This window comes from Magnolia sinica, chromosome 10 (assembly GCF_029962835.1).
Source record: "Magnolia sinica isolate HGM2019 chromosome 10, MsV1, whole genome shotgun sequence".
NCBI classification, from domain to species: domain Eukaryota; kingdom Viridiplantae; phylum Streptophyta; class Magnoliopsida; order Magnoliales; family Magnoliaceae; genus Magnolia; species Magnolia sinica.
In genome coordinates, this window is record NC_080582.1 from 27754444 (window position 1) to 27778368 (window position 23925).

The 23925-nt window shown below is 40.4% G+C and overlaps 1 protein-coding gene across 3 annotated transcripts in view; it reads left to right on the top strand.

Annotated features, from left to right (window-relative positions):
- Positions 1–3442: 3442 nt before the first annotated feature.
- Positions 3443–23925, top strand: part of LOC131258223 (DNA repair protein UVH3) — a 42660-nt gene continuing 22177 nt past the window's right edge. The window contains exons 1-9 of one of the 3 annotated variants that reach the window (XM_058259371.1): positions 3443–3627; positions 3725–3975; positions 6033–6202; positions 6277–6397; positions 18433–18510; positions 18631–18684; positions 20953–21137; positions 21915–23265; positions 23401–23664. In XM_058259371.1, coding sequence (XP_058115354.1) covers positions 3540–3627; positions 3725–3975; positions 6033–6202; positions 6277–6397; positions 18433–18510; positions 18631–18684; positions 20953–21137; positions 21915–23265; positions 23401–23664 — 2562 coding nt within the window. In that variant the 5' untranslated portion in view covers positions 3443–3539. Of the gene's footprint in view, positions 3628–3724; positions 3976–4308; positions 4544–6032; positions 6203–6276; positions 6398–18432; positions 18511–18630; positions 18685–20952; positions 21138–21914; positions 23665–23925 lie in introns of those variants that run through there. The other 2 variants (XM_058259370.1, XM_058259373.1) reach the window with 2 other exon arrangements.

Below are 23925 nucleotides of genomic sequence, written 5' to 3' on the forward strand. Positions count from 1 at the left end.
AAACTATAAAATCAGTGGGGCAAATATGAAATTGAGCAGGGGAAACATGAAATAAGCGGGGCAAACTAGAAAATCATTATGCCCATTGTTTCCCGTGGTATGATTCACTTGATATTTTTATATGCTTCAATTTGGGGCTCAACCGCTAAAATTAGATGGATGGCGTGGATATATTACATACATTTAATGTGGGCCCATCTAAGTGTAGGTTATAGGTTTAGGTTATAAGTGTATGTTATAGGTTTAGGTTTAAGTTAGGTTATGGGTTAAGGGTTAGGGAACTGAGAATAGGTTAAGGTTTAGGTTTAGGAAATCGGGTTCAGGACCAGGTTTAGGTTTGAGTTTTCAAGTTTAGGTTTAGGTTTAGGATTACATGTAGGTTTAGGTTTAGGGATTTGAGAATACATTTAGGTTATAGGTTTAGGTTTAGGTTATAAGTGTTGGTTATAGGTATAGGTTATGGGTTAAGGTTTAGGGAACTGAGAATTGGTTAAGGTTTAGGTTTGGGAAATCGAGTTCGGGACCGGGTTTAGGTTTATGTTGAGTTGAGATTAAGATTAGGTGTAGGTTTAGGTTTAGGGATTTAAGAATAAATTTAGGTTACAGGTTTAGGTTTACGTTATAAGTGTCGGTTATAGGTTTAGGTTTAAGTTAGGTTATAGGTTAAGGTTTAAGGCCCGTTTGGCCGGGTGGATTGGAAGGGATTGAATGGTATTAGGGTGGATGGCATGGATTTCTAGGTAATGATGGTGTTGTGGGTGGATTGTCTGAAGATCCATGGGATTGCTATATCCAGTCTGTTTGGCACGCCTGACCAATCCTAGGATTAAACCTTCTCATCCCTTCCAATCCCTCAAACCAAACACGTCCCACGCAAATTTGAAAGGATTAAGGTGGATTGGATGAGATTTAAAGGTAATGATGGCGTTGTCAGTGGATTGTCTTAAGATCCATGGGATTGGGATCAGATCACCGACTCTGTTTAGCACGCCAGGCCAATCCTGAGATTTGACTTCCAATCCCTTCCAATACCATCCAATCCCTTCCAATCCGACCGGCCAAACGGGCCCTTAGGGAACTGATAATAGGTTAAGGTTTAGGTTTAGGAAATCAGGTTCGGGATCGGGCTTAGGTTTGGGTTTTCAAGTTTAGGTTTAGGTTAAGGAGCTGAGATTAGGATTAGGTGTAGGTTTAGGTTTAGGGATATGAGAATACATTTAAGTTTTAGGTTATAAGTGTAGGTTATAGGTTTATATTTAAGTTAGGTTATATAGGTTAAAGTTTAGGGAATTGAGAATAGATTAAGGTTTAGGTTTAGGGATTTGAGAATACATTTAGGTTTTAGGTTACAAGTGTACAATATAGGTTTAGGTTTAAGTTAGACTATAGGTTAAGGTTTAGGGAATTGAGAATAAGTTAAGGTTTAGGTTTAGAAATTTAAGAATACATTTAGGTTTTAGGTTTAGGTTTTGAGTGGGGGAAACATGAAATTGAGTAGGGGAAACATGAAATTGAGTGGGGCAAACTAGAAATTGATCGGGGCAGACATGAAATTGAGCGGGGCAAACATGAAGTTGAACGGGGCAAACTAGGAAATGAGCGGGGCAAATTGGGAAATGAGCGGGACAACCATGAAATTGAGTGGGGCAAACTAGGAAATGAGCGGGGCAACCATGAAATTGAGCGGGTCATACTAGGAAATAAGCAGGGCAGGCATGAAATTGAGCAGGGCAAACATGAAATTGAGCGGGGAAAACATGAAATTGAGCGGGGAAAACATGAAATTGAGCCGGACAAACTAGAAAATTAGCGGGGCAAACATGAAATTGAGCGGGGGAAACATGAAATCAGCGGGACAAACTATAAAATCAGCGGTGCAAACATGAAATTGAGCGGGGAAACATGAAATCAGCGGGGCAAACTAGAAAATCATTATGCCCACTATTTCCTGTGGTATGATTCACTTGATATTTTGATATGCTTCAATTTGGGGCTCAACCCCTTAAATTAGATGAAAAAACCGATGGACGGTGTGGATATAATACAGGAAACGGATTGGCTACTCCCCCTGCCACCAGCCAATGGCTGGTGTTTGGTGCTCCGTGGGCCCCATCATGATGTATGTGTTTCATCCATGTCGTCCATCTATTTTTATAGATTATTTTATCATATTATACAAAAATTGATGTATATCCTGATCTCAATTGGACTACATTACAGGAAATAGTGTTTAATGAACATCGACCATTAAAAAATTTTTGGGGGCGATAAAAGTATTGGGTCAAGATGATCTTTGTTTTTAGCCTTCATCTGAGTCTTTATCACCTAAAAAACAGATTGGATTTCAGACAAACAATACAGTGGGCTTCAGGAGGATTTAAATGATGGATATCCAATCACCATTGTTTTCCTCTAGTGGGCCACCAGTCAAATTTCCATCTAATTTGGGGCTCAACCCCTTAAATTAGATGGAAATTGAGCGGACAAAATGGATGAACGGAATGGATGAAACACATACACCATGGTGGGGCCCACAGAGCACTGACCACCAGCCGCGTACACCATGGTGGGACTCATAGAGCAACGACCACCAGTCACGTACACCATGGTGGGGCCAAAGAGCACCGACCACCAGCCACGTATACCATGATGGGGCCAAAGAGCACCGACCACCAGCCACCAGCCACGTACACCATAGTGGGGCCCACAGAGCACCGACCACCAGCCATGTAGATCATGGTGGGGCCTACAGAGCACCGGAGGAGTAGCCAATCCGTTTCCTATACCCATACATTCAATGTGGGCCCAACTGAGTTTAAAATATATCTGTGCTGCGTGCTTTCTTCGCTGGACCGACCATTTTCAGAAGATGACAAATGTTGATAAGGGGAGCCCATAAAAAGGGTTTTTTAGTCTTTCTAACAGGGCGAAGAAAAGGGGTAAAAACAGTGGTAGTAAAGTAGCAGTGGAAAGAGAAAGGAAAAGGAAACAATTGAAAGGGAGAAGAAAAACAGCAGTAAAAAGGAGGGGTATATTCGTCCTGAAATTCATAATCCGCACGTGCATGTCTAAGTTGCAAAAGAAGGTTTGTCTTCTTTCGTAGAAACAGCTGGCTAAAAGGTGGGGTCCACAGTCCTAAAATTCTCCTGTTCAAAACATCAAACCCATAGTAGTCCTAAGATCAGACTGATCATCGAAACTAACTCCTGATCAAATGGACATTTGTCGTTGAATCAGGACCATTGACTAATCTTCATTTTCTCCGTCCTCCAGATGCCAACCAATGTCCAACAGACCGATTAGAGGATCAGATCTGAAGCGGGGCACACAATTTATATGATCTAGTTGTGTACACCGAACGTCAATTTTCGAGTACATGAGTATGAATAGTCATACTCTGCCGGAGTATCAAAGTCTCATTCGCCTCTCCCTATAAATAGAATCTCTCCGCAGTCCGCATTGGCGGTAATCGAACCGAATCGAACCGAAGGACGTGTTTCGCATCAGAAGCAGAGCGACGAAGAGAGCAGAAGCAGGAAATGGGTGTTCAGGGCCTGTGGGAACTCCTTGCCCCTGTCGGCCGTCGTGTCTCTGTTGAAACCCTCGCTGGCAAAAGGCTCGCCATTGGTCTCTCTTTCATAACCCTAACCTTCATCAGATCTCTCTCTCTCTCTCTCTCTCTCTCTCTCTCTCTCTAATCACTTTCTCTTTCATAAATATGTAGATGCGAGCATTTGGATGGTTCAATTCATGAAGGCGATGCGGGACGAGAAAGGGGAGATGGTGAGGAACGCTCATCTCCTTGGCTTCTTCCGCCGCATCTGCAAGCTCCTCTTCCTCCGCACCAAGCCCGTCTTTGTCTTTGATGGTGGCACCCCTGCTCTCAAGCGCCGCACCGTTGTGGCCCGCCGCCGCCAGCGCGACAACGCTCAGGCCAAGATACGCAAGACCGCCGAGAAATTGCTTCTCAATCACGTGAGCCAGCTGCTTCCTTTTTTTTTTTCTTTTGTATCCTCTTCAAAGCTGCTTATTCTTGCTGAAATTTTGAAAGAGACGCTTCCCCACTCCATACCAGAATCTCTTGCAGGTTGCAGCCTTCCGTCATGCTTTGGTAACATACGTCAGACAATCCTAGTTAGTTTGATTTTGGTCTTTGAACGTATGGTTAAAAAAGATTATAGCCAATTCTCCACTTGCAGCTGGATGAGTCCGCCAATTGAGTGGCTGGGAGTGTGCTAGATGGAGGTGATCTTTGGTGCACCGCCCATTTATGGTGGGTCAATAAGGTGGATGGTCCAGTTCATTGGAAGGTGGGCCCTTGGGAAAATTTTCCTTGCTTTGATTGGTAACAAGAGGCGGTTTACTAAAAACAAAGAAATGCAAGATGGTTGAAAGTATCGATCAAGGTAATGAAGGCATTAAAGGGGCATGTAGGAGGAGCGAGAGACACTGTCACTAACAAATCGATGATGTAATGGATTCTTTAGCTGTATGAGAAAAGAAATTCATCCAATTTGAGAATTTCTACAAACTCCTTTTCGAGGTATGCACGTTGTGGTGAATGCTATTAGAAGTATGCTTGGTTGCCTCAGCGTCTATGGCTGCAATCTCAACCCAAACATTATCTTTCCTCCTTTAACTTAATGAATTTGAATCTACTCCAAAATTTGCTTTGCCTTAATGATCTGTAACTTCCTCAGAAATGTGAAGCCAGCACATCCTTGGACCAAAACGACAAAATCAGGCAATTCCAGTCACATATTCTTGGAACTGAACAAAGCAGGACCCAAAGACATGCTTACGTATTCAAGATGATAGGATAATAATCAAGGTGGTTCGATCAAGAACCGAAGACGGGATCGCAATAAAATGTGCCCTTCCCAAATGCTGAAATGAGGAACCTGTCCAGCTTGCATTTAATCAGCCTCCTTTTGTTACTCGATCACGTGAGAGTCCCACCTTGAGGAACATCGATTAGTTCATTTACAATGAAAATATATAATCTTCTCACACTTGTAATTCAGCTCTTTTTAATAAAATTTCGTCAACCTTAAAAAAAGAAGAGCTCATTACAAGCTTTCTGGAAGGAACAAATGGTTAGTGTTGATTTTGAAACCCTTGCCAAACACCACAACATATTTCCACATGGCCAGGATTGCACTGAATCTCCCAGAACTCCTCCGCCCATAAAGGATTGTTTGACTTTGGACCATAAATGCTGGTATTTTCCATGTTAAACCATCTCTGTTTTGAACGAATCTATAAGAAATGGAGAATGAGGCATTACATTCTCCGACTATTTCTAATTCTTCATCATCACAAATAGTACCACTCTGTCACACCCTGAATCCAACACCTGGGTATGCTCAACCCTAATCCTGTACCCGAGGACATGACTCATAGATTAAACAGTCAGTAACTATAATTCCACAAACTATCACATAATACTAATCCACACTTCCATAAAATAAACCAAATAATCATTCATTTAAAATAATGTAAAATATTCAAATCATCATCACCAAAATCTATAGTCTTAATCATTCTTCCACTATAAGTCCTCTTACAATAATTTCAAAACTTAAAAAGGAATCTAAAACTAACTAAATAGGAAGTAAACAGCTATAACTCTACTCCATTTGCTCTCGGACTAGACTTTGCTCCTGAAACCCAACATCCACAATGAAGAATGAGCTTGACAACCCTATGAATATATTTGAAAAAGAAAGCATTTAATCTTCGCCCTCCCAACATTCCCACCGAAGTTACAAAGGACCCACAAGATGTTTGCCTGTGGGAATGCTGGCTTTGTTGGTAATTGAGGCTGAGCAAGGGATAAAGTTGAGCAAGTATGATCCTTTGTCATTTATTTTATGAGTTTGCCCTTTCCTTCTAATGGAAAATTTGTTTATTAGGATCCACTACTGTTAATTGTTGATGTTTGTTGTAGAATATTGTATATTTTACACCAATTGTTGTCAAATCATGTAATTTGAGTGGATGCTTGTTTTGTGGTTTTTATCTTTTGGTAGCTCAAGGCACGAAAACTTGAAGAATTGGCGAAGGATATCCAGATTAGAAAGGAGAAGGATAGTTCCAAGGGAAAACAGGTTTTACCGGATTATGATGATTTGAAGGAGAACAATCCTGAAAGAAATGAGACAGATAACAGAACATACAATCAGGAATCCCTTGATCAATTGTAAGCACTGTGTCAGCTTTTTTATTGGTTTATGTATATTAGCTTTTATAATGTGTTTGCATGTGTCTGTTTAGGCTGGCGGCATCCCTTGCTGCAGAGGAGAATGGGAATTTCACTGGCAACGCTTCGACCTCAATGCTTGGTAATCCTCCTGAAGAGGAAGATGATGGTGATGAGAATGAGGAGATGATATTTGTAAGTTGTTTCATTAAGATTGACTATGATTATTTATCTTGTGTGCATAAGATCTCATTATGTCAGCAATGAATTCCATCTAGAAATCCAGAGAAAGTAGAAAGAGAAGCAAATACAAATAAGTAACAACAAAAAATAAGCTTCGCATAATAAATAATTTCTTAGGAATCTTAATTCTTGACGTAGTATGGAGCTCTTCATTCTTTTAGTTGTTCCTAACCCACCCTTAAACGACTGCAATCCTAGGGAAAAAAAGAGGCTGAAAGTTCCTCCAAAATAGCTTTTTTTTTTGGTCTCCAATGGATCTTAGAAAGCGAGCTTAGACTTATCTGATTCAAACTAAAGCTTCTTGAATCTTTCATAAAGATAATCCGAAGTAAATCCAAACAGCAACTAGATGTCTCCAGAGCAGTCTCTAACTCTTAATAGTGCAAAAGAACCGCTAATTGATAAAAAAGATTAGAAGGTTTTGTCAGATTATAAAATGTCCCGAATACCTCTTCAAAAATTCAAAATATCTCTTAATTTTCATATGTTGTGGCGTATGCTGCTACCTTAATTTGTGTGGTGATAATGGAAATGGAAGCCATATTGCATGCTCTCAACTTGAGTAGGACTTCTCTTCAACTGTGAGAAATTATGTGAATCCATTCAAACCAATATTTTAAAACCTAGACCGGCCAACAACCTGCTTTGTGGCTGCTTGGTCCAACCGCTCTGACTTGTTCTATATCGGAAATCTAGTTAACAAACACCGCATCTCGGATAATGATTAGTGTTTTTTTTTTTTTTTTTTTAATTGTTTGTTTTTTGTTTTTGTTATAAGTAGAAGCTATGTGTTCAAGCTTACCTAAGATTTTTCTGTTTTTTAAGAATGGGATTTTTAGCGACGGCCGATTCCGGATTAGTTTGGTCCAACCGTTCGGCCCATATATAATAAAATGCTAATTCAAATCAAAACACAAATCAAGGAGAAGAATCTCTAATAATATCATCAACTCTAAAATTAGTAAAACCTGAAAGCTTTATGGGCAAGGCTGAAGAGATGAAATAGATTTGTCTCTAATAATATCGTTAACTCTAAAATTAGGTAAGCCTGAAAGCCTTTCGGGCAAAGGCCAAAGAGATGTAATGGATTTTCATCCTATCAAACAATCCTTGCAAGCCGAAGAGATGAAATAGATTTTCATCCTATCAAAGTGTTCTTAAATCTCTAATAGTATCGCCAAGTCTAAATTATGAAAAGCCTTGCGGGCAGGCTGACGAGATGAAATAGATTTTCATCATATCATTTAGTATATGTAAGTTCCCCACTTCCAAGAAGAAGAAGAAGAAGAAGAAGCCTTTGAACTGAAACTGTCCTTGGTCCTTCGAGCTATCCAAATGTTTGTTTTGGTGGATCTCACTGTAGATGGACTGTGCCCCAAATGGCAAAAGAATGGATGGGTGCAATGCTTCATGTTTTGAGACATTTTAAGCATTGGCCACCATTACCCACTTCCCCCTGTCCAGTTTCAAACTGCAGTCCATCTATGAGTTAGTGGCGGCGGGTATGTTTCCTCATCCAAGCTACGAGTGAGAGAGATTGTGTGGCCCATGAGATCAACAGTCCAGGTTCACCTTCCTCTCCACCAAGTGTGCAAATGGGCCCACGCCATCATGATGTGGGCCATACCCATGGTCCAACATCAGCCTAAGTCATGGGCCGTCCCTCCTCTTCTCTCTTAGGGTTTTCAAAAAAAACAAAAAAACCTTCACCTACAATTGACACCCATGGCAGCCATTGCTGCCTGCACCTTGGAGAAGGAAATTGCTGAAGGCTATGCGTAAGCCATGAGAGAGAGAGAGAGAGAGAGAGAGAGAGAGAGAGAGAGATCTGCCAACAACAAAGTGGCTGGAGGGAGGAAGATTGCAAAGGGAAGTTTTGGTATTTTAAAAAAATTGAATAAAGCCCTAACCTTTAACCGCAAAAGCACAATAAGCTCTTTTTGAAAAGATAACCCCTCCCCAACTTATGAAAGTTGAGCTTATTTGCTACTGTCTAAATAAATATGCTTCTTAATTAGACATTAACCAAATAGTCTAAGAGCCTTTTTTTTTTTTACACAAGCCAATAAGCTCTTATTTGTAGAGACGCCAAATGCCCCCTTAGGGCATGTTTGGCCGGACCGATCCCATGGGATTAGGAGGGATGGGATGGATTTTAAGGTAATGATGGTGGTGTGAGTGGATTGACGTTCCATGGGATTGCTATATCCCGGGACTGAAATCACTGGGCTATTTGGATGGAATGGAATTTCCTGGGATCGGTAAAGTAAAAGTGTTTGGATGCACATGGGATTGGACTAATCCATTGGGCCAAAACGGCGTTGCGCATTTGGATATTTGGATGAGGGATCCAAATATGTTTCTACCGTCGAAGCATTTGTTATGGTACGGTGGACAGACGCCGATAGCATCCTACACGGCTATACTGGATTTAGTGCCCGGGCAGGGATTTGTGGGGCCCACCGTGATGAAATTTGTTTATCCATGCCGTTCATAGTTGTTGCTCAATTTCTTATAACATATGATGCAAAAAACAAAGCAGGTCTGATGGTTTTGTGGACTACAAAATGGGGAATTGACGTACACTATTAAAAACTTTTTCAGAGGTTGGGATCTTTCAGATCAATCTGATATTACCGTTTTCATTTCATCCACGTCCACCTAACTTTATTAGCTAGGTTGGATGGTGCAGAAACATCATAGTGTCAAAACAAGAGAGGTTTCAATGGTGGTTGTCATTATCACTGAGAGTTTGATTGCTGTGGTCCACTGGAGCTGTGAGCGTGCCTCAGTTTTACCATTACACCTTCAAATGATCTGAGAAAAGCGACTATTGGCGTGGATAAAACATTAGCATAACCGTGCAGAGCGCTGTTTGGACGGATTACCGTTCAGCCAAGAAGTGGATTGTCTCTGTGTCCACGCCGGAGATAGTCCTCTCATATAAAACTATAACATGTAGCACATACACATAGAATAACAGTACAAAATAGACATCCTCCAATCATACAGTCCAACATAATTACCTAGAATTTAAAAATAATAAACAACGCAAAGAAAATAACCAAGATGGCAACTAGAACTGCACAGAATCTCTCTCCAAAAGACGGGGCGGGATCATCGGTCGACATGGCCTTGGAAACCATGGCCCGGGTCGTCTGTTGGAATGACGAAGTTGACGAATGATGGATGTCAACCTCATCAGAAACTGTGGCAACATATCCCACCTGAGATCCTTGTCCAAGTCCCGACGGTGCATTGGTAATACCGAAGTAATTGTCCCAACATGCAGTAGCTTCCTTCCAGTTCTTGAAAGCTCGATGTCTGCCTCCGCTAAACCCCTTCACCTCCAATCTTGCATCATCCCAAGTCAGATATATTCTTGGCCGACGCCCCACCAGTACCACAGTACTTTTCTTTAGCCATCTGCATTGACATGTCCATTATCGGATTGTATACACACGTATTTGAATAGAAACGTGTTTACAAGTTATGAGGCATATCCAATTGACAAAAAAGTGGATAAATATGTAATCATATGTATTGAAAAAAGTTGTGACTGCATACCGTTTATCCAGTCGAACTGTGTGGTCCTATCTGTCAAAAATTTGCATATAGAAAGCATTTGATTACATCTAATTAATATATTACATAACCAGAAGTCGAGTTACCACATCATGTCCTTGTTTGGCATATATTGTATACCAAATATACCAATCCAAAATATGCATGATAAAAAACCAAAATGAGTGTAAAAAAGTTATTACATGTCCACAGAAAAAAAGATGAAAAGAAACAAGGAAGATTGCCTGTCAAACGGATCCAAATCCTACATCCCCAAACTTGTCGCGGAGTGTTTGCTTCAACCACTGACGCGACGCTCAAGTCGAAGACTGACAAAGAATGATGCTAGCTTCTCGTCCCTACTCAACAGCTGACTAACTTTGATGAACTCTGCGTTAGTCAACCCTTGCACCTCTTCGAGGACTTCAAGTACTTTACTAGTACGATTTACCTCTTTGCCAAGGTCAAAATTTCGCATTGCCTCTGCAACACTGTTAAGAGAGATGCCAAGTACATCATAGGGACGAGGAGGCCGCATACGTTTCATCGATGTGCTCCTAGCACGATTACTATCATTATCCGATGTACGATTTGGAGTGCCACGGGACATTCGATTTAACATCGGAGGACTATCTGATGCAAATTGATTGTTCCCTGTCGAGTCCACTAAATTGTCTTCCGATAGGTCGATAGTATCGTCAACATCATCTTCAAGATCGGTCCAAGTCTCGTTAAGATCTCGTTGAATCCGAGAGGAGGATGCAGCCATACTCCTACTTCCTTGCACATAACGTCTTGTAGCCTGATCGGATCCGACGATAACTGCCAAGTCATCCATTCGCTCAATTCTTTTGCCTCGGAGTCTTTCAGCGCGGGGGTGAGACTACAAGAAATGACGACTTCTAAGTATGTAAAGAATATTATCAGCATAAGGGCCATTAACACATGCAAATTTTTTATTTGGATTGTAATCAACAAAGTTGTAAGAGCTTGCCCTAAGATATTGTTCCCAAACTTCGTTTGGTGCCATAACCACTATTCGCTCATTATCCCAGCCAAAGTTGTTGGCGGCGAGCATGTCCCTAACGAAATTATATTCTCTCTTGTAATACCTCAACCGGTTCTGCACGTTCAGCCAGTTCACAACAATTTCAGTATGCTCTATCACCTCTTCAGTAGCGGCTTGGTATGCCTCTCTCTTAAAACCATTATCAGCTTTACGTCCCAACGCAATTTGTTTAAGCAATGTGTCAAATAATACTTGATCCATTGCTCTACTCCATTTGATTTTTGCAGATCGGGACAGAGGCTTGGTAAGGGATTTCACTGTCTTTTGCCGTGGAGAACATCGAGTTGGGAGCACTGGTGTTTTAGCCGGCGACTGTGTCGGCGTCTATATATCATCTGACCCGAATTTCGACATTCCACCTACGCATACAACGGACAAGTACATATCCAACCATTGCCATACAAGTATGAATGACGCTTACCGAATGTCTACCCACCAGGTTAGAATATATATGACGATATTTTATCTTTAAGATTAGATATACGAGTTTAGAAATATATTCGTAGACATTTAACCAAGTGATCCGTCATGTACGAGTACTTAACATTAAGTGAAACAAAACATATAATATTTTGGTTTAGAACTTCCAAATACGAACTATAGCAAAAGTTATGATCTACTCCTACTATTCTATTGCGCATCAGCACACATTCGAGTCGCAATATCATCGTGCACTTTAAGCCACGCCTCCTTCTCTCGCTGAGTAACCCGTAGCAACCATTGCCTCTCATCATTTGTAGAGACCTCATGCGGTGTTGTGTTACTCTCCACCTCAGCCATAGCTATACCAACGTCATGTACATCTTGAAAAGACTCACTTCCCGATCGTATGAAATTGTGTAAGACACAACAGGCTATTACTACTTTCACTTGTGTTTGGAATTCATACTGCATCACTATCTTCAGAATGGGAAATCTGCCTTTCATAATGCCAAAACAACGCTCAATGGCATTGCACAGTTGTGCATGTCGATAGTTATATAGCTCCTTTATGTTTGCGGGGGCTCTCCCGATTCAATATTCTTGCGAGTAGTATCACACCCCTGTATGGAGCCATAAAACCAGGTGAATGAGCATATCCGGCGTCGACAACATAATATTTTCCTACACATTTGAATGAATGTTATATTAAGGGCCTGTTTGGTTTTCCCATTTACCTGCATTTGGTGGTAAAGATGTAATTATTACTTCTGACGGTTGTTTGTTTTTAGCTGGATTTGGATGCATTATTGACGCGTCCGAATCGATGGTATTTCGCTGTAAAGGAGTCGCCTGTTTTTACATCTCTCTGCAGGGATTCAGAGACGGCAGTTCGATGTAACTCGGAACTGACACTGTCAGTTCCGTGGTCCGCAGGAGCATGTCCACTTCCAATACACCATCCATTTCAAGGTTAAAATTCAAACCCACTTCATTTTCCTCGTCCTCACCTCGGGACCGAACCAGTCACAGTGAGCGTCTTCAGGCCCTAAGGTAGACGACGACTGGCGAGATGAGATTTCATTTTTTGCTTGCTCGCTGAACGTCATCTTCTGTTCATTTGTTTTTTCCTTCTCATTCTTCTTCTTTGTTTCCATGCTCGAACGGTCAGGGGTTTGCAGCTTCTCTATTTGGTGCTCCGAACACAGATTCCGCATCAGATATGTTTTGGTGGCCCAAAGATGGTGAGATCTTGGACTCACCCAATCTGTTGGGGCCAACCTTTCTATCTTTAATCTGCATCCGCGCCACTTTTCTATATTTATTCTGCATCCGGGCTGTTGAAACATTTTTCCATATCATTATCCCAGATGTGAGGTAGATTCTATTATCAGGTGTATCATATAGTAGGAAGTTCTGGTGTTTGACCAGTAATGGGTCAGAAGATATGCATTACGTGCCGATGGAGATGCAGTAAAACTGATCTCCGCGGCGTGGCATGTCCTACTCTTCCGAGCTCGTTGGACTGACAGTTCTATGTATATTCTGAAACTAGTACGTTCGTGCATTTTTCCAGATCAGATTCGTCTTTGTAATGAGGTAGTTCCAAATATCAGGTGGCTGACACGGTTGGAAGCTGTGGTAATTGACCAATAATCGGTATACTATGTGGCCACAAAAATACATACATCCATATGGGACCCACGTGGACTCACTGCACTGCCTGTACTCTGTGGTAGATGGCTGTCTCATAGATCACGGTGACCGCAATCCATTGCATAGATAGTGGGTCCCACAGGTCACGGTGACTGCAGTCCACCGCTCTAGCAAGTGGGGCACAAAACATAACCATCCTCTGGTTACTACTGCTGAAGAAATCAAACAGTGGTATGTAGTCATTGTACAGGGGAGGTGCTGGACACCATACTAATAAAATCGGTTTGACAGGACTATAACATTTCATGCCCAAACACCGGATTCTACCCAAACTCTCTATTACACTGTTACATTTTTGGAAAACAATCGTGGGAAAGTGGCTTTCCGGTATTTAACCAATCATTGCTATTGCAAGTAAATTGTAATTAATGCCCTCTTTACCGCCAACTACTGGGGTAATTGGAAAACCAAACAGGCCCTAAGCGAATATTCGAAGCATTCATTATTATTAATCAGATGGATAATGGTTGAAACCAATAACGAGTACCATTTGAGACAAACAACGGATCATCAGTTCGAGTCAGAGCGTTATGTAGCACCCTGGCATCTGAAGCTGAACCCTCCCAACCGGCCAAAACATACAAAAAATTCATATCAAATGAACATGCCGCCAATATGTTTTGAGATAGGACCCCTTTCCGATTGCGGAAACTCGCGTGGTCGGCTGCTTCTACATGAGCAAGAATGTGTGTCCCGTCAATTGCACCGACACAATCCTAGATGCATTTCATCAAATTTCATTTGGGACGGACTTGTCAATGGAGGTAAGTGAAAAACAAAATATATAAATCTACCGTCAATGGAAATGATACCTGAAAGTAAGCAGCCCAATTTAAATTTGTTTGGATCTCAACAGGAGTTTCTGTTTCTAGTCTGGCCTGTTTTACGAACTCGGGGTACATTGAGACAAGTGCATTTAGTACACGGTGAAAGTGGGTGGCGACTAACGGTTTCACCTGATCGAATGAATCTGTGACATATTACCCGATTCCGAACGTTATGTCCCACAGTGTGTAGGAAAATTACTAGTTGTTCTTCAAGACTGACGTTACGAGTATCACGCAGCTGTGTCTTCTCACGTAGTTTAGTACATAGTTCAAAGAATGTTTCTCGATTCATCCTGAGTTGAGTGACAGAATCCCTGTCACTGGCCCGAATGATAGAGTTGATAAACCTCGCTCGCTCATCATCCCTACGTTGTGCCGGTTGTTTGAACATTTATACGCGACAGTATTCCCCAACAGTTGCTACACAAGCTGCCATTGCTTGAACAACAATAGACCTCTCCATCTCTTCATCCATTTCATTTTCCATTGCCATTTGATAACCTACACTAGTAGGTATGTACGTGTTTTTAAAAGGAATCTTAAATCACTTGTCTACTCCATATTAATATTCCATTCATTTCCTATGTCACTAAAAATAGATGGCTGGGGGCATTCAACCAAGAGATTTGTGGACAGTGAAAGAGGTGCGCCATATTATGGACGGTGCACTTAGCGAGCAATATTTTCAAAATGCATGTCCTAGCAAATGTCTTTGAAATTGAAACTGAAACCGTCCATAGATTTTATTGAACATAGATTCACCAGACTTTTGTGACAATTCATGATTCAAACTGTTTTTTTGTAACTAAAACTGTCAGTGAAAATAACCAAATGTGAAACTGAAATGTGATGGAACTCCACTAAGATCCAATATCCATTAAATTTTTTCAAACTTCCTTAAAATTTTGCTGAAACTGAGACTGAATCTGAACGTAGTTTCACCAAATGTGATTCTCATATGCATGTTCCATCCTTTGTTTCTGCGAAATTTTGTGAGTTTCAACCCAGATTCACAACATACATATATATTTTTTTTTCTGAAAATGCATGTTCCATCATTTAGTAGCTGAATGTGAGACTGAATTTGAACATAGAATCAATTGAATTTAGCTATGAAGAGTGGAACTCAATCTGAACCTAGGACTGAAGAGAACATAACAGAAACTGTACATAGGTTCAAACAGAACATAAAATTACCAAACCTTGGGGGCAAATGTATGTTAAATCCATTGTTACAAAATCCGACTGAAACTCAAACATTATTCAAACTGTACAGATAGTAAAGGACAAAAAATTCATGCTTCTCCATATTTTATCTGAAACCGAAACTGTAACTGAGAGTGATATAGTTCGAACTGAATATAGATTCACTTGATTGAAACAGAAACTGAAATGACTTTATTAAACAGAAACTAAACATATATACTTCAAACTGAAAGTTAAAGAAAAGGAAACTTTCAATTAAGGACATAAATAGACCTGGAATTGAAATTTACGTACTATGGAATCGAAGTTACTGTATGTATTTAACAGCTGCTGCAGTTCATCTATTGAGCATCCTTAGTCAAGTTCTTCTATCGCTTTAATGCCATGCAAGACAGAAAAATGCTGATGTATTCCATTCATGTATTGGGATAACGCATATGAGAATGTAGAATCACTTGATTGAAACTGAAACTGAAACTAAACATCTATACCAGTTCAAACTGAATCTGAAATCTGAAACTGAAACTAAACATATATAACAGTTCAAACTGAATCTGAAATCTGAATCTGAAACTGAAACTGAAACTGAAAAAGAAACTGAAACTAAACATATATACTTCAAACTGAAACTGAAAAAGAAACTGAAAGTTATAGAAAACAAAACATTTTGCTGAAACTCAAATTTTCCTTAACTTTTTGCAGAAAATCAAATTTTCCTTAGTTGAGTTTTAAGTGACCCAACTAGTTTTGGTGGCTGGTTTTGGTCTAAATTAGTCCAACTGTTTGGTATGGTCAGGTGCTAAGACATCTGTTAAAAATGATGCCCAGAAGATAGGTCAAAGTGATTTATTCCGATACCTTGGCTTTGCAGCTGTGATTCAAAATTATGGAAAGATTGAGAAGGATTTCTCCAAAAGAAATAATGCGAGGTGGATTAAGTGATATGGCCTCTGGAGTGCTATGTGATTGTCACATGCCAGTGGAAATGGGAAATTTTTTATAAGAGTTACTTATTAGACTGGTTTTGCTATATAAGGCAGAGTGTTGGGTAATAAAGAGTCAACATGGGCAGAGCATGAACATTATAGAGATGAGGATGTCAAGATGAAGGTGTCGGAAGAATAGGAATGATATGATTAAGAATGACTTCATCTGAAGCATCAAGCATCCTATGAGTACCAATAAGAGACAAAATGATGAAGATCATATTTAGATGGTTTAGTCACATGCAACAAAGACGATATGGAGTACATCACAAAAACAGGGATTTTCCAACCCAAAGATGCTTTCATCTTAGGAGGCCAGTGCATGTAAAAAATGTCACAAATCCTACTCGAATAAGTGGGAAGGCAGTACCTGGTCTCCATTATCAGATCAAATATACAGCTTGGAGGTCCCTACTTGAATATTTCTGCCATGCACAACCCAAAGACAGTAGGTTACTGTCGTTAGTACAAATCCTCAGAAGGAGATGGGCGACAATATAGATGAGGGGATGGAATCCTGATCACCTACAACCTGCTGCAGGCCAACCTGAGGTGGGAAATCCTGAGATAATGGCAGCCAACCATGAGAGACAATAATCTCTGTGGGCATTTTAACCTGCCAAGACCTGCCGTAAATGATCAGGCCTTCATCTTTCTGTCCACCCCTTTCAGAAAATTTCTAAAGCCCCGATTTTGTTTAGAAAAAAAAAAAGATCATAAACCCAGCTATAGCTGATCAGGCCGGCATGCAACTATCTGCCCCTTTCAGAAAATAGAAAAAGCCCCGATTTTGTAGAAAACAGAAAGCATAAACCCATGGAAACCATGGACGACCGTGGACGGACGCGAGAAAGAACACTTACCTCTGCCCAAAAATTCTGGCAACTGGCGATGCTGAAGGTGCTTCCACCCAATCACTTCCACAGCCACCAATCGGTCCTTAAAAACACCATTTTTGGCTCGAATGAAATCACTCCCGCCATCACACCCGCCTCAACTGATGGACTGAAGCTTCCCATCCCTCAGTCCGTACGAAGGACTGTGGAGCGCGGACGGGATGGGCTCGATGCGGGAGTAAGACCCGGCGGCAAATCCAAGAAGGGATTGCGAAATCCCTCCATATCCAGCGACTATCCGGACGATGGAACTGACAGACTCCCATTCCTTGCCGTCCAAACAGCTATCGAGTAGGGTTAGATGGAATTTTACAATTCCATCCCTCCTACTCCCTCCTAAGTCGCCCTAGCCAAACAAGCCCTTAGCGTATCTATCTTTGCCCACTTCCAAGATCTCCTATTGAACCAATGTCTAAGAACATAGGAACCTGCAACATTGGCTTTGACACAACAGAAGATTGTTGCCATCAAACTGGAGACTGGTTTACAATATAAACCAGAGAATCCCCATTGAACACTCTATAACACTAAATCTTCAAAACACACACACACACGCTCTATAGCACTACAAAACATCCTAAATTCTTCACCTTCCTGCCAATCATGGTAGTTTTTGTTTTTTTTCTTTTCCTTTTTTATTTTGGCCTTTTCATGCGCATGCGTGTGTGTATATCTTGATTGATTGATTGCCATCACACGAAAAGAAACTATATGAATTGATTGGGAGTGTTGGAAACTTGTGAAACCCTCTCTTCCCAAAAGGAGAGGTTTCATTTTTCTTTTTATTTAAAAATTTCATGTATACTCTTTGAAATGACACACACTGAAACAAGTAAAATATAGGTAAGAAAAAGAAACCGGCTCCACCTTTGGTGAACCATTACTCATCCTAGGACAGTCACAGCCCTGCCCATTAACAAAGTGTTCCCGAATGTGGGAGGGCAAACCACCGTGTAATCTTTTGCATATTTGAATGCTTTACGTTCAAGGAATCATCAAATTGCATTTTATATTTAGTTTAGTATTAGGCAACTATAATTTTCTATATTTTCTCTGAACCATTGTTCCTTTTCCCTTTATAGCTACTGGTCTTATGATACTTTCATGACTTGTTATCACATTTTACGATCTGGTAGTTGTTGGTTTTGCTGTCTTTCTCTCTCAAGAGAGTTAATGTTGTCATCTTGTGATATTGTGTAGAATAATGATCATGTGAGCAATAAATTTGGTGAATGTGAGGGCTCATTAATTCTTTAATTTGTTTTCTTGGAGTCCTAGAAGATTATATTTTTTGTTGTTGCAGCCAGTAATGCCCGGGAAAGTTGATCCAACTGTTTTGGCTGCGTTACCTCCATCTATGCAATTGGATCTTCTAGTCCAGGTTAGTGTTTGTAACATAAGTAGTCATGAAATTGTGACTTCAGCTTATTGTGTTTTTCTTCATTCCTCGTCCTTTTCTCCTTCTCTTTTCTTTTATAAAACACTGAACTTTTTTTTCTAGATGAGGGAGCAATTGATGGCAGAAAACAGGCAGAAGTACCAGAAAGTTAAGAAGGTAGAAGCTTAGCAGTTTCCCATTATATCTTAATGATGGCCATAATTTTTGTATCTTATGTTTCTTGTTGACTTAAGTGTTTCCGGTTGTTGATTACGATGAACATGCACAGGTCATGTTCTGGTTGACGTGTAAGATTGTTTTTGAAGATTTTTTAGTGTAATGAAATGACACATCATGATTTCTAGCTAGTGGAAATCATAAGAATGTTCTTTTCATTTTGTGAAGTGTCTAGCTAATTTGCATGGGGATGTATTTTCTGGTAGAGTCCTGTAAATCTGTTGGAAACATGTGGGTTATCTAATATGAGCACTGTGATAATTCAGACACCAAACAGAACCTTCATACCACTCTTCTGAAAAATGCCCCTGAAAAACCTATGAATATGGGGAAAATAGAAAAAAAAAATCTCTAGCAATTAAACTAATATCAATCAAAGTCAAAACTGATAATCCTATTACAGAAAGTTGCTTTCAATAAAAACACTAACTGATGGGCTAAACCTTGAAGCGTCAACCCTCAACTTCTTTAAAAATGATGAAAGCACCCCTACTGAAAGTCCTGTTGAATGCTTGCCTAGTCTTTTGGTCACAAGGACCAAGTATTAATCTTAGATTATGGGTGACATGTGTAGGATAACTTCAGCAAATGGTTTGCAGGTGGGTTTGCTTCCCACAGACGCGAGTTTGATTCCCCTCCCTGGGATTACTCGATGCATGTGGTTTGCAGGCAATTGCGTGCATATGCAGGTATTAGTCCCACCTTAAAAAGGGATGGGGACACCCTGTTATCATTAAAAAAAAAAAACTTCAGCAAATGGTTTCTTTTCTGTTGGTACCTTTATGTTAGGCATCCTATGTCCTAAATGGATGAAAGGGAAATCATCTTTTAGACATTGCTCAAAATTATAAAACCAATTGATGGCAGCATTCAACTCTATTTTAGTCACTGTTTCCCTTTTCAGATCGCAGTCCTTAAAGTGGGAACTTTTCAGTGCCCAGCATGTGCTTCATGTGTTGGAAAGACGTGGAGTTGGTTGATCACAATTTTCTCCATTGCGAAGGTGCCAAGGACATATATGATTTCTTTTTCCAGCTCTCCAATGTGGCATGGATGCCCCAATCTTCAATGGTAGATCTTATGCAGGGATAGTCAGGTGGTCCCTTCAAAGTTAGGGAAAGAATGTTATGGAAAGCTCTCTCTCTCTCTTGTAGTTTTGTGGCGATTTGGAAAGAAAGAAACTGTAGAATCTTTGAAGGCCTGAAGGCTGTTCTAGGCCTCGCCAGCTTGTGGCATTTGGCAAAGCATTTCAAGTTCCTCCTCGCAAGTTGGTCTATTGTAACCAAAGAAGTCAGAGGATTGAGGATGATGACATTCAACATGAATACATGATTGAACCTATGCCATCTTAGATGGTCTCCTCTCCATCAAAAAGCTGACCCCCACCTTGCTGGTGGAAAGTAATTGTTTATGGTAGCTTTTTGGGAATTTTGGGAAACCTTGGAAATTATGGGATTGGAGGGGTAATTCATGATTACCAACGGAATGAAAAATGTTCTTGGGCCTAATAGGCTTTGGTGATGCAAATAATGCAAAGCTCTGTGCAATCAAAGTGCACGTATCTCTCTTAAATGATCTATTTTTAGGGCCTTTTGTTGTAGAAAGTGACTATAGAAACGTGATTGCATGGGCTTCAGGAAAGTGCTTGGCACCATGGGAACGGGCTTTCCTTGTAAAAAAGATCTGTACTAGTTTTTCTTCTGTGAGAATTGAATTGTATTTTGAGAGAAAAAATATGATTGCCGATTTTTGTTGCTGGTCACTATCCATTCTCTTAATGTATTATTGTAGTATTTGTTTTCATTAATAAAATTGATGTTACCAATAAAAAAAGAAGGCTAGCTTTTAGGAACTTCAGTTTCCACTTAAACGGCTGCAGTAACATACTCTGCTTTTAAGCGATGGATAATTTTCACATTCTATTTGTTGGATATGCTTCAAGGTTCATGCCAGCCATAGTGATGGCTGGCTTCTCAGTTCTTCTTCTCTACTCGTCATTTATGCTAATCTATTCTTGGAGATCTTCTGGGTCACCATGGAATTCATTTTCTCACTAACTATGTCAAAATACTACAAAATCAAGTTGATTAAATGTTTCCTTTGTGTTAATTTTCTACCAAAATGTGCTATTGTTGCATTGTACCCTACCAAGTTGGTGGTCCTCAGTACATCCACATGCTGATTTGTTTCTTCTTTTCATGCATCCAGGCTCCTTCAAAATTTTCTGAGCTACAAATACAAGCTTATCTCAAAACGGTTGCTTTCCGTCGAGAGATAGATGAAGTGCAAAAATCTGCTGCTGGAAGGGAAGTAGGCGGCATGCAAGCTTCACGCATAGCTTCCGAACCCAATCGTGAATTCATATTTTCATCATCATTTACTGGTGATAAACGGTAAGCATAATTTGCATGCTTTCATCGTATCTGTTTATATACCTACATGCATGATAAGTGCAATGCCTGGTCGCATGCATCCATGTATACACTTGCATGCATAGTTGTGATTGAGTGAGCATTATTGCTATTTGGAAATCGTACTGGAATTAACAGCATATGGTAGTGATACTGGCAACGGATGCTGTGGATACTTGTCAGACATGGGTTGATGGCCCTACCGTGTTAGGTTGTTTATTTTCTGAATTCTTGAAGCCATTTTCATGGTGTCAAGGTGTCAGATGGGATGCCATATCTATTTGTTTGGCTTCTAGGAAAAAAGGTCCATGTCCACTTTGATATCCATATGTGGGCATCAATTTTTTATTTTTTTATTTTATTTTGTTTTATACACGCACTCACACCCCACACACTCACACCACAGTGGGATTTCACCACAATGGGCATCATAGACTGACTGTTTGTGCCTCTATACTTGGACTAATGTAACTTTACATGTGGATATTTATGCATTGAGGTGTATGGTGCACATAGGGATTTCAACTTATGTACCTTTTGAGCATCCATGCACTCTTGTACCTGCACATGTGTGTGCTGCTTTCAGATAAAAAATGTATAGATGTCTATATGCATATTGAGTAATGCATATATTTTGTGAATATAAATATCTACTTTCAAATGCAAGTTATCCATGATTGCCAAATGTACATTTCGGTCTGCATTCCTTCATTTAAATATGAACTTCTGTTTATTGATTACTTCGATCAATTTAATCAGAATATTAACGTCTGCGGGAGTGGAGGAAAATAGAGATGCAGAGCATCAGACATTGGGGAAGGAACCTGCCCATTCAGCTTCTGTGGATAGTATTTCCTCTACTTCTCAGATTCATTCTGTCGCAGTTGCTGATGTTGATGAACCTACAAGGGGTTTCAATCCTGACGTAGAGACCTACATTGATGAAAGGGGACGCATTCGAGTTAGCAGATTAAGAGGACTGGGGATTCGTATGACTCGGGATTTACAACGTAACTTAGATTTAATGAAAGAGTTTGAACAGGAGAAGCAAAAGGAAAATTCTTGGGCATATGCAGAGGCAATAGGCCGCAGTAACATACTTGGTGCATCGAAAGTTCTTCCTGAAAACAACCATGCTCCTGAAGCTTTGATTGGTGATGAAGCAAATGATGAAACCGTTAACTTAATTGGGAGAACAGATGGACCATTAATTCAAGAAGGTGAGAATCATCATTCTCATGAGCAGTCCACACATGGCGGAAAAACTTCCATAGAGATTTCCTTCTTCGAAGGTGACAATGGGCCCAGTGGTACGGATGTCGATGATCTATTTGCACGTTTGGTGACTGGAAGTTCAAAGTTCTCTTCAGAAAGTGTTCCTTCTGGCAAATATTCTTGTGATATTTCATCTGATTCTGCCTTGGCGGAAGGGGTGCTTGATGAAGGAAGCTTCAGAAACGATGTGGAGGAAAGGCAACCATCTTTGTTGGATGACAGTAATTGTGATGAGGGTGAAGTGGACTGGGAGGAAGGTGTTTGCCAAGTTCCTACGAATGTTTCTACCAGCCCAACTGAACATCAAAAAGCTTTTTCAAGAGGCTTTTTGGAAGAAGAAGCTGAGGTTCAGGAAGCTATAAGGAGAAGTCTCGAAGATATTAGGAAGGAGAAGTCTATCCTTCTATCTTCTGGAAGGAAAGATGTAGAAAATTACAAAGATGTTCATTCTCCTAATATTCCATTTGAAAATGGTATTGTACGAAGTCAGAAATCACACGAGACAGTCGAAAGATTTGGAAGGCTGGAGAATGGGGACCAAAGGGATATCTTACAGATAAACGATTCTCCGGACAAGCAATTAGCCTCATCTATAAAGCTGGGAGTTAGAACTGATGGAAAGTCTGTGGAGATGGACAAAGATGGTCAAATTTATAAGGCTTGTAATGATGGAGTCTGCAAAGATAGGAGTGATTGCATAGAAACACCATATTCAGATCTAGTTACTCTGGAACCAATGGAGGCTCCCATAACTGGACAGGAGCAATGCTTGTATAATCCCAATGAAGGCAAAAGCATACCTAGTTTCACAGACTGCACAGATGGTTCTTCTAAGGTTATTTCTCATATTCCTGAGCCAGTGGAAAGTGATTTAACTGATGTTATTCTAGCAGATACCAACCAAAATGATTTGCAAGCTTCCCATTCACGCCATTCTTTTGAAATAGGAAATGACTATTCTGATTTTCAGGAGGGTTCCTCTACAGAGAAAATGGCAACTGAGAATGACAGAGAGCGAGAACCTATATCGGGAAAAATTGATAGCATTCTTCCTGATGAGGGAGACAAGAATATACATAACCTAAACTTGGAGTTTCAAGCAGAAGCATCAGAAACTAGTTTGGATGAGGAAATGCTGCTTCTACAGCAAGAACGTATGGATCTAGGAGATGAGCAGAGAAAGCTTGAACGCAATGCTGAGTCTGTAAGCAGTGAAATGTTTGCAGAATGTCAGGTGTGTCTCAAACTCCCTGTTGTATTTTATGGTTGTTGCATTAAATCTGAATCATCCACAGTGAGCAGCGATCAGCATGTTTTAAAACCAGACCGGACCGGGCCAGACCAGGTGGTTGGATCAGTTTGGACTGGAACTGGCAACAAATACGGTCTTGGTTGCCCACCCAAAAACTGGCCAGACAACAGAAAACAAGCAACTAAATATATCAAAGCTTGCACCCACTCCTGGTTAAAAACCAAACAGTAACCAGCAGGCTAA